This window comes from Argentina anserina, chromosome 6 (genome assembly GCF_933775445.1).
Source record: "Argentina anserina chromosome 6, drPotAnse1.1, whole genome shotgun sequence".
NCBI classification, from domain to species: Eukaryota; Viridiplantae; Streptophyta; class Magnoliopsida; order Rosales; family Rosaceae; genus Argentina; species Argentina anserina.
Window position 1 is genome coordinate 1,909,879 of NC_065877.1, and position 12,097 is coordinate 1,921,975.

The window sequence follows — 12,097 nt, forward strand, 5'->3', positions numbered from 1 at the left end:
TGAGACTAGTATTCAGTTAGTAGGGGAAGAATATGATATGATACAAAATTGAAAGGGTTCTGATAGTATCATAGTATTAACAAGGGGCAGGTTGTACTAAACAACATAGAAGCAATGAAGGTACTCGTACATGCATACCCAAGGTTGTCCATAGTGATCTGATCTGCCTTGGGAGCAATTGTATCCTATGGAATAGAACCATGTAGAAGAAGTCTTAAGTCTTAATCGATTATGCCGCTAAAGGCCTAAAAGTTAGAAATCATAGACATAGAGTAGTTGACATGTTTCAGAAGCTGGCGACTATAGAACATTAGCTTGGGGAAGAATATCATACAATTTTGAAATGGTTCTGATAGTAACAGAGTATTAACAAGGCTGGGGGTAGTTGAATTTCACTCCACTTATACTATAACAACAAGGAGTACCCTCATATGAAGAGAACCTTGTTTATGAAAATTTGTGACAATGAGGCCATACATGAATCCCATGAACTCTGAAAGTTGAGAAATATAATGACCAGCAACCAATTAAGGCTGATAGACCTTCAGTTTCGATCATTATGTCATATCACTTTCTTTCCATTTACATGATATACCTTCTACCTGCAATGGAATAAAGCTTTCTCTTACACCTCCTCTGTTTAGTATCCATGAACCAGATACGTCAAAACGAACGGCCCCTATCATTTAAGGACTCATGGGCAAGCCCCTGACAATTTTTCAGAGACATATATGCATGACCAAATAGAGGAACGAGCCCCATTCATTTTCAGTCTGCGTCTGAATTTGAGCAACAGAGCTTCCTTAAATTCAACTGACCCATAATTTTCAAGCAAGAAGCTTTCCAAATTGACCCCATTCTCTGCCTATCTATGTCACTAATTCTCAAGCATTCAAAGCAGTGAATGGGGTTCTCTAAGAATCTGGAGGCATCTAAATTATTATATCTTGACCCATAGAGGATGCATCAATAAATATCATGAGCCTATGAAACTTTGTACCATTACAATATGTCATTCAAACATGTACCCCGGAAATCATACATTACTCATTCTTCAACACTTATATTCACCGAGTCTAACACTATGTCATTCAACATGTTACAGTAATACATGGACTATACAACAGAATCATACATTACTTAATTTTCAACATTTCATCTCAATATCCGATTCTCCTAACAACACTTTGCCAAAAATGACTTCAATTTCTCATCCACCCCACTTTTTTACCTCATTTATTGGGTGGTAAACACTCTAGAGTAAAAATTAAAAAAAAATGTAACTTCACTTTTCAAGTTTCAACTCTTATGCGGCCTTTGAATATTCACAAAGTCAAAAATAAATAAATATTCAATTCCTAAGTCTGAATCGTACCTCGCAAGCTTCACAAGAACCTCAATTTAGCCCCAAATTCCAATTTTTCTAGGGTTTCTCAGAACCGCGATCAGTCTCTAATGGAGACTCTTAAAGCCTTCTCCTTTTCTCCAATTCCATCTCTTCTGAACTAAATGCACTACTGGGTTCCAATTCTCACCCAACACAATGGACAAGATCGCCGCAGAGTTACAAGACAGCGTGCTCGACCTGACCCGGCAGCTGACGGAGCTCCAGGCCCTCTACGAGTCGACCCGAACCCACCACCTGACCCGAATGCAAGCTCTGGACCAGAGGGAGCTTCAATTGCAGGCCAGAGAGCTGAGGGTGAAGTCGGAAGCCGAATCGGTCCGGGAACGATGGAGCTCTCTGGAGATCAGAGAGAGGGAGCTGGAGGATCGTGCCGAAAAGCTTGAGGTGAAGGAGGTGGAGAGGGAGGGGCAGTTGGGTCTGCTGGAAAAGTCGGTGGAGGAGAGGGAGAGGAGGTTGGATGAGCTACATGAGTCGTTGGAGGAGCAGAGGAGGCATTCCAAGGCGCTGCAGGAGGTGCTGGAGGAGCAATTGGGGTCGGTATCGCGGCGTATGAGGCAATGTGAAGAGAAGGCTAGAGGAACTGGATTGGAGCTTGTTGGTGGTGGCGGAGGGGTGGAGTTGGAGAGTTGCGAAATGGGGAGTGTTTTGAATGCAGGGGAGGTTGTGAAGCTTATTGGGGTCATTTCGAGGAGTAATGAGATTGTGAAGTTGTGTCAGGGTGTTGATTCTGCTGATAAGATGAGAGGTAGTTGTTTTCGAGAATTTTGGGTTTCGTGTTATATTTGTTGTTGAATTGATTTGCTAGATGATGATCTTGTGTATCATGTAGTAGTGGGAAGTTATGATGAATATTAGCAAATGGCTAGGAGTTGATTGATCAGTTTTTGATTAGCTTTGCAAGTCAGGATTAGCTTTAGGATCAGTTTTTTTCCAATGTAAATATGGTTTTGTTTCTTGATGAATTTTTGTTGTAGTGACTTCTTTATGTTTAGCTAGCTGATGATACTATGGAAATTCCCTTTTGAGATTTGTGTCTGGCAGTTTGTTGATCCTGTCACCTTGTTTCACTCTGAACAGATGTTATACGTATTCTCATTGAAAGAAAGCAACTGATAGAGGCTGTTAGCTTCATTTGCACCTTCAAGTTAACTGCTGAGTTCCCACCTAAACCACTCTTAAATGAGTTTGTGGAGGATGCAGAGATGTGGTGGAGTGAAACTTTCAGTCAGAAGAAATCACTTGTTGGAAAGGTAACATTGGCTATTCTTTGTAATATTTCCCAACTTCATAAACTGATCAATCTAGAACCATCTTTAATGTGAATACTGATCTATAGCTTTTCTCCCAGGAAAATGCTGTAGATGACCGAATTACTAGTCTAAGGGCTGTGGTTCAATGTGTTAAAGATTACAACCTACAGTCCAAGTACTCACTAGCAGACATAGTCGATGAAATTTCCGAGCTTGATAAACTAAAGGAAAATCTGCATTCGGTGGCATCTCTTGACATTATGATGAAAACTAAAAAAATTGGAAAATTAGAGGAGAAGAGGGAGGTGGTGTTATGTCTTCCATCGTATGATAAACAACACCAGAGGAAAAGGAGGAAACCCAGCACTTGCTCCCCCAGTTTTCGCACATTTCCTAGTTGCTGAAAAGAATGTGGTAGAACATAAATTTGTACTTGCTTTTTTTTGTAGAAATATTGAACCCTTCGCCTCGCAATTGGGATTAGCTAATTGATACGACATTTTTCTTTAGTAGTGATATGTGCACACCTTTTTGCATGATACACTTCACACACTATCCTCTTAGTCTGTTTAGTAAGCTGACTTTCCAATCTTTCTTAGCATTTGAATAATGTGAATAGTCTGATAGACTCATACCCGTTTGGAAAGCTCCACCAAATTCCTTTCCAAAAGAAGAGGTTCGGAGAGTTTAAGGAGGCAATGGCCACGAATCGTCAAAGATATGGCAGCTAGCACACTCCATTCAAGAATTATCATGCAAAATGAGGAATCACATGTATATTTGATTATGTCATGGTCGTGCAAGTGTTTATTGAAAAGATCTATTTTCTATGCTCATAATAGACTGAATAATGACGGAAAGTACGAGAAATATTAAGAATAAATGGATAGAAAATAGATTAAACTTGCGTACAACCTTATCCGAATTCTCTCATTTACCTACTTTTCACAATTTAATATAAAAATTTAAACCGTTTAAAAGTTAAATAAACAACCTAGTACCATTTGGTCTTATAGTCTCTCCTTGTAAGTGAGAGGGTGTGAGTTCGATTAACAACAGACTCGTTGTAGCATATTAGTTGTTGTATTTAATAAAAAAAAAGTTAAATAAATCAATAAAGATCATATTTGCAAAAAAAAAATTGATATAAACAAAAATCGTTTTCATAGCCGATCACATTAAACAAATTGACGAATAATCATGAGACTACTAACTTTCACCATGACTGTTCATTATTTGATGCAATCGAGTATATGATTTTTATTTACATTAATTTTTTTTACAAAAATGATCTTTATTGAATTGTTTTCATAGTCGATCACATTAACAAATTGACAGATGATCACGCGACTATTAACTTTTACCATGACTGTTCATTGTTTGATGCAATCGACTTAGTAAACAATTTTTATTCACATTGATTTTGTACAAAAATGATTTTTATTGATAAACTAAACTTTAATACGGTTAAAATCATGTATTTATATACCCGAAGTGTGCAAATGATAGAGTGCGTCAACACATGTGGTGCATTATCCCAAGTATATGAGATTAGGTACCATAAAAGGGAGACTCAATCTCACTCACTTATACATGCCCCTGTTGAAAGTGGAATACCTCAGTCAAAATCCGTATTCACTCTTCTCAAAATCCATCCAACGCTCAGTTGGATAAAGACATCATCATCTGCTTTTTCATTGACTTCTAACACAACTACAACTTGTATAGGTTCTAAGTCTAGAACATCACCAATGTAGGTTGTATTATCCCAACCCTCACCCCCATCTCTCCACTTTTACAACATTATCTCTAACGTTCTAGTTTGAAGCCTAATTACTGATATATCTCATGCTAAGATGTTGATGCCTCTACAATTCTCCATAGGTTGATGAAACACTGGAGTAGTGGTGCTAAATATTCTAAACACCTCTTGCTCAAAATTGAACATAAGAACACAACTGCTCAGACTGAAAAATAGAGAACCCTATTTTTATAAATGGTTTGGGAGACATTAGATAATTCCATTCATCAGCAATGTTGCCTTCAACAATTGCAAAATCCAAATTCCTCCATTGGGACCAATCTTCCAGCTTCGTTAGCTCAAATAATGTTTGGTTTAAACATTGTTGGAAACTCACATTCAGAAATAAAATTCCAAACAAGTCTTATTCCACATAATTTTTTTTGAGAAAAAAAAATTATATAGTCATAATTGACTTGTTAAACTACATATGCTTTTCTTTTTTGTTCAATATTATATAGTTATAAGAGGCTGTGATTTTTTACAAGTGATATCTGACAACTTGAAGAATGGTGTTTGCATCTGACTATAGTGTAAAGCCAAAGAATCTCACCCAAAGGCGGATGAAAGCATCTCTGATCCCAAGTTCTCGCCTACAAAAGGACAATAAGACGTCTATTATAGTGTCAAACAATATGACCTAGTATGTTGATATTATATTATGGGGATGATATTTACTTGTGCATAGTCAGTGGTCGTTCGATAGGCAACACCACACGCAGCCCAACCTTGTGTTATCCAGCAGCTATGACAACCCCAAAAGTGGCAACTCTATAAAACATAACTAATCTTTCAGACTACGATACCATTTCATAACACATAAATTACTATTTGATTACACTTTAACATCATTGGTGTAATTACGGGAGTGAAATTTGTGCTAACAAATTGTAATCCATACTCCTCTTTTGTTGGATAAACTTAATAGTCAACAATATTTCTATAATCGTTCATAGATTGACAACATAGAAGACAACTTATTGAGTTGAATACATCAGAATAACCAAAACCTTTTGGGCTATCATAATTTTATCAAACTCAAACTCAAGGACATTAAATATCTGGACCGGCTAAAGAATGATAACTTTAGCATTACTTTTTTTTTTCTTTGAACAATCTAGCCCTTACATCGTTGCCATTAACGAAATTGTAGGAGTAGACATAGGACCTAACCTCCATATTGTAAAAACATCTCCAAATATAACCTATGTATTCTAACACACACAATTTAACAAGAAGTACAACATTGACTACTACATCTGCTTTACAATTTTGGCGACATCTCCTGAAGATCATTGAAATCATGCAGGCTCTTATGTTCTTTTCACTCTCCATTCATACACACTTATCCAAATGAGTCAATAATCATTATTTTTCAGCTTCAAACATGGTTATTATCTCAATGTAAGGTATTTGTTTTGGTAGTGCTCACTGTTGAAGATACAATATTATATTCTTTTGCATATCATATTCTTATTTCTCATGTCCTCGAGAAGAAATTTACTCATTGCAATCTTTTAAGTTTTAAGATAAGGTAATAACTTATGTGCTTAGGGTACCATTATTAGTACATATTGATAATTTAATAACAGTGTGTTGTCACTAATATACATATCAATTTAAGATCTATGTTAGCATTACTGATATTCAAAATTCTGATATATAATTTCAAATTTCCCCTTTCGGATGGACTTGCATTTAGTAGTTATGAACTTATGATAGTTTGTGTCACTAGTAGTTCTACTAAGTACTAACATTAGTTTGTTAAACCATAGGAACCATCTCCTAGTCCAAACATATTTGATATTACCAACACGCATCAAACATATTAATATATTCGGTTTTTCCGCTCCCTCTACACCATATATTTTATGTTATTTTTTTCTTTATGGGTTTATGGTTTATAATCTCCTACGCCATCTGCATTTGGGGTTTGTCATCATCCCGAAGGATAAAGATGGCGATTATGGGTTATTGATTTTTGGGTTTCTCTCTCTTCTTGGTCAGAAAGTAGGGGATTCAGGACCCGAGTTACAACACTCATGAAGAATTGAAGAAATCTCTGCCTAGTTCTCAAAGCTTTGTGTATTCGGTCAGTCATGTTTTTATGGTTTTGTTAATGAGGTTATGATTCTGTGAGTAATAATATGTGATTTCACTATTTCATAATTGAAATTTTAACTATTATGGATGTGTTTATTGTCAAGGAGGTTGTTGATCTTGATGAAGCATTGATGGGCCTTGATGAAAATCAATATGAGCATGCCATATGATCTCAAGGTCAGCCTTGTACATATTTATTCTGTAATCAATACATGCCAAACCTTCTGCTAAACTTAATCATTCTAGGCAATTTCACACAAGCAACAAAAAGATTAAAACAAATGGTTATATTCAATAATTTGATCTAATGTAGATAAATTCTATTTGGTTATAATGATACGGGCCGAAAATTTATTGGTTAATGGCTAACCTCTACTATGAACCTAAAAAATGTAGTTTCTTTTTCTATAGTTTGAGAGGAAATTGTATCAACTGCATGCATCTTATAAAACCAGTAGAAAAATATATCATTTCACAAGAAAAATATATCATATATGTTTTTATCTTCTTATAAGTTTTCCCTTTTTTATTGTATACTAGTTTTTTACTCGTGCATTTGCACGGATTTAACTTTCCACTATCCACTAAAATAGCAGAAAATCTTGTAATTTTTATTTATTTACTTTTTATTATTTCACGTTTTCGACCCTTCTATATATTATCATTTTAACTTATTATTCTTTCTGACATGGGTATTTCCAGAAGATTTTTTTTATGAAGCTGTTTATACAAAAAGATGGCTTCTAGTTATAATAGTAGAGATAAAGTTGCTTCAGTTTCCACTTTTCATTTCATACTTCATTCCTCTGTATTTATGTTTATGTTTGCATTTTTGTCATCACTTTCATTCCTCTATATCATCAAAAACAATATAGAAGCATGAATAAATCCTTTTAGAGATTATTGTTTTCGACATCATATCATCTCTGCCCTTTACATACTTTTGTGAAAGGGATATCATTATTTAAACTTGGTTTCAATTTTAGAGGTTTTTTTTATTTGGGTTAACATTTCAGAGGTTTAGAATATAATGCTTTACTTTACTATTTTACATCGCCCATTTTTATGCCATGATTCATTACTTCTTCCGTATACTGTTTGCAGTTCTTCTGCAAATGCATGCTCATTTCAATCTTTAGTTGATGTTCCAGTAAAATCAGCAAATGTTTGTGATCGTTAGTGGTTTTTATACTCATTGATGGTTGCAGTTTCGATGCTTTGATTCTTAAAGTGCAAGTGTCTCAGACTGTAATATCCTGAAAATTTATAATTATTTTCTAATTATTGTTCGGAGATATTTAAATTGGTGGTGATCTGATTATATAGTACGAGGGAGAAAAAGAAAGTGTTCGAACAATTTTTACTCGGAAAACATTACCGTGAGGGGTCAAGAGTTGATTTTTTTTCGTTAAGAATCTCAGAAAACTTATTTTGTGAAAGTCGTAGAGTTCGTCAATGTGAGTTCGTAGATGCGCATCACGCTTTAATCAGAGTTCGTATGTGAAAGTTGTTAGCAACGAAAGTTTGGTTTCTGATTTTAGGATGAGTATAAAAGGAATGAGAAGAGATTATAAATTAAGAAAATCAGTTTTTTTTTTCCAAAATCAACTCGGTTACTGTTTATCCAAGCTCAGGTACTGTTCACACGATTTTTCCTTCTTGGTTGCCGGATCTTTTTTCGGCCATATCTTCGTCGTCCGGAGATGGAATTGAGTGAGACCGGTGGCGTTGGAACCGTATCTGCATCCGCTACCGATCTGAGTTAGTATTTGAGAGAGATTCGAGCTGTTTGAAGCCCAGAAATGAAGAAACAATGCGGTTGTCCCGTTTGAAGAAGTAAGGAGAACTCCCTCCTCTGAAAACCAATCAAGGTGATTCTTCTTGTGTTTTGAAGCTTGTAGGATGTTTATCAACCCTCTAAAACAGTCTTATATTCCAAAACACACAAAGAGAATCGACGATATCTTTTTCTAGGTTCTGTGAATAGTACCGATTTTATGTTCTTCGTCGATTGGACTGTTTAGACTTCGATTTAGACTTTACTGTCAACTAGAAAGTTGTTGGAAATGTTGTTTAGATTGTGATGGTAAATTTTGGTGATCATTGGTGGTCACCGGAATAGTGGCAGTGCCGCACTGTTGGTGGTGTGTGCTGGTGTGTTGGGTCATATTTCGAAGTAATGGTTTACTCCATTGTGATATGCTCGTCGATATGAGCGTTTACATAGGTCATTTGCACGTGTTAGTTTAATTCTTGAGTAAGTTAGTTGTTGTTAAAGGTTTGGTGATTCTAGGTTGAATTTGTTGTTGCTTAGCAAGGATCTAGAGACCTTAGGAGAAAGAGTTGTCTCGAGTGACAAGTCTTCGGGTTGGATGGAGCGTCAAATTGAGCTAGAACTTTATTATCTTCAATTGTTACTAAGTTGTGAATTTTTGTTTATTTAGAAGGTAAATACATGTGGATTCAATGTTGCATTCAGTAGGGTCAACATAGTAACACCTTGGTAGTTTGGAGACTTTAATTAGTCTCAAATGAGTTGCGGCTCAAGTGGCCTTTTTGGCGGGTTAGAATTTAAATGAGGAAAGCTGAATTGTTGTTGTCGTATCTCAAGTGTTAATGACTTGCAACCTTGATATGAATTAGGTACTTGTTATGGAGTGATTGTGGTAGCTAATACCTTCCTTATTTTGAGTAGAAGATGCAGGGGGAGCTAAGGTGAGTAAACCTCACAATGATCATCATGATCGAAGTAGTGTTATAATTATTGAATTTAGTTTGAGTTATTAACATAGTCATTGCATCACTAGCTTATAAAACAATTGTTCTAAAAATATGTTTTGGTTTAAAATTACGTGAACTTGATCGTCTACGGTTCATGAGTATGTGAAACGCTATTTTAATAAATGATTTTAAAATATTTAGTGATTATGGACTATGGTGAATGTGAGAATGAATTTGGAATATGTATATTGATATTGATATAATATAGTCTATTTATATATGTATATTTAATGGTAATAATAACATACATATATACGTTGCTATATTATATTTTATATCTTTAAATGTGTTTAAATGTTGATATGGAGGAAGAGATCGGAAGAAAATATACATTCCGATAAATTGGTTTATTAAATGTGGATATTTGATAATATTGGCGGAAGGGAAGAAAATGTACCTTCCGGTAAATTGGTTTAATTGTATGACTTATTCATTTTGTGATGTTGTGAGAGTCGCTTGGTTTTGTACAAAATTATCATGGGTGGATTGATTAAATTGTACGTGGTTTTAACATTGAGTCTTGTTAAAACGTTTTCTGGTCTTTGGACGGTGATGACATTTAAATCGGAAACCAAGCCTTGGCCGGGTGTTAGTTACAATTAGTTAGAGATCTAGTTTGTCTGCCTTGTACTGCATGAGGGGTGACCAGGTGGGCTGCCCAAGTCTCATGTAATAACCCTAATTTTCGAGTTTAATTTCTAATAATTTCGTGTAAAATATTATGCTTGGTAATTCGAGTAAAATCACATTCTATACATTCTCGTCGATGTCATTACGAAATGAAATTGATTTCGGATATTTAAGGTTGAAAAACATTACGTTTTCAGTGGCTCAAGAGTTGACTTTTAATCCGTCAATCATCGCTGAAAACTTCCTTCACGAAAGTTGTAGAGCTCGTCGATACGAGTTCGTAGACACGCGACATGCCTTAATCAGACATCGTGTTTGAAAGTTATTAGCAACATAAGTTTAGTTTCCGATTTTGGAAGGTTATAAAAGGACATTTTTGGAAACTTAAAATCAGAAAAACCAAAAAAGGAAACCAAGCTGACACGACCCCGACGCCGATTCTTTTCCTCTGGCGATCTCCCTCCTCCGACCGCCGTGCTCGACACCGCCGGTGTCGTTGGAACCACACGGCCGGGCCGCATCGAACGGTGGTAGTGGCGACCCACCCCGCGCCGCGTCTTACCCGCAATCGAGAGCGTCACCGTCGAGCTCAACTTCGCCGGCAAGGATTGGGCACGAGGCGACCGTCGCAGGTTCTCACTCATCTTTCTAGGCGCAAATCCACCAACGGTGAAGCTCGAATCGAGCTGGTTCACCTCCGATCCGGTTTCTTGCGACGGCATTTCCGGCGGTCTCCGGCCAAATTGGAGCTAACTGTAAGTATGGTTACAATCTACTCCTTGTGATCTATGTTTTTGATGTTGAAAGTTTTGTGATTCGATGAAGTTTTGGGAAGAAGTGGAGCGGCAGAGAGAAGGTATTAGGCCGTAGGTTGATGTAGGTGGAAAGATGGGTGGATTTGAGGGCTGCGATTGAGGTCACGTGCGGCTGCCTTGGGCGGCGCGTGAGCCCCACACGCGGCTGTTGGTGGGGCGGCGCATGAGCCCACGTGCGGCCGTCTGAGGCGCCGCGTGAACAGTTTTTCAGAATAGTTTAGTCTTGTTAAAACGTTTTCTGGTCTTCGGACGGTGATGACATTTAAATCGAGAACCAAGCCTTGGCCGGGTGTTGGTTACGATCAGTTAGAGCTCTAGTCTGTCTACCTTGTACTGCATGAGGGGTAACCAGGTGGGCTGCCCAACTCTCATGAGTACACATATTTTAAAATGTTATTTGTTACATTTCATTTGTTTGTGTTTTGTTGTGTTTGTTGTTTGTTTACTCATCTCTTGTATTTTATTGTTTGTTAAATGATTTCTGAATTAAGATGTTATGCTGGAATCACTTATTTTCTTATGTGTTTTTCTTTTTCTTATACGTGAATTCATGAATTATGTTTTCCTGCAGGATTCACTAATTGTTTTCTTGTTTAGTGGTGTGTGTTGGACCTTGCGTAAGAGGTGGAGAGTGTTGTAGGATGTGTAATGAGCGTGGTGTTATTGTTGTTGAGATGATAATGTTAAGTCGAGAACTTAACTTTGATTGGGATGTGATGCATTATCTATTGTCGGTGTTGCATGTTATTGTTGTTGTTCATCTGTTAAGTAGTTATATTCAGTTTACTCATACCAACTGTGAAGCTGACCGAGTTTGTGTTTGTAATCCCGGTGTACCAATCAATGGTGCAGGGGGTAGTACCGCATGTTGTACGTAGTTGCAGTTGGTAAGTCGAGTAGCTGTCAGCAACGTGCTGTTTGATTCAATTCTTTTCAGTTTTGGTGAGTTTCGAGTGAATCCTACAACTGTAATTTATGCTTAATTATAAATAGTGCATTTAGATTCAAGTTGTAACTGAGTTTGTTAATTAAATTCAGGATCGATATTCAACAGTTGTATTGTAATTTCAATTATATTGAGATTATTGTAAAATATTAACATTCTAAATTTTAAAATTTTACTGTTCAGAAATTAAGGTTGCTACCGAGAAGTTACATTGGCCCTAACCCCTAATAAGTTAGATTCTTCTATGACCAAACCCCATATTTGTGCAGTCCAATTTATTGGTGCCTAGTGTTTAATACTGTGGTCATTTAAACGAGTTTCTTATTAATAGACAAAATTGGGTACATGTGTCCTCTACAACAA

General features: G+C 36.5%; 1 protein-coding gene across 1 annotated transcript; it reads left to right on the plus strand.

Moving 5' to 3' along the window:
• Positions 1-1,395: 1,395 nt before the first annotated feature.
• LOC126800757 (uncharacterized) lies at positions 1,396-3,117 on the plus strand. The gene is made up of 3 exons (XM_050528169.1): positions 1,396-2,153; positions 2,486-2,658; positions 2,757-3,117. The coding sequence occupies exons 1-3, from the start codon at positions 1,544-1,546 to the stop codon at positions 3,060-3,062; spliced, it is 1,089 nt and encodes a 362-aa protein (XP_050384126.1). The 5' UTR covers positions 1,396-1,543; the 3' UTR covers positions 3,063-3,117.
• The last annotated feature ends 8,980 nt before the right edge of the window (positions 3,118-12,097 follow it).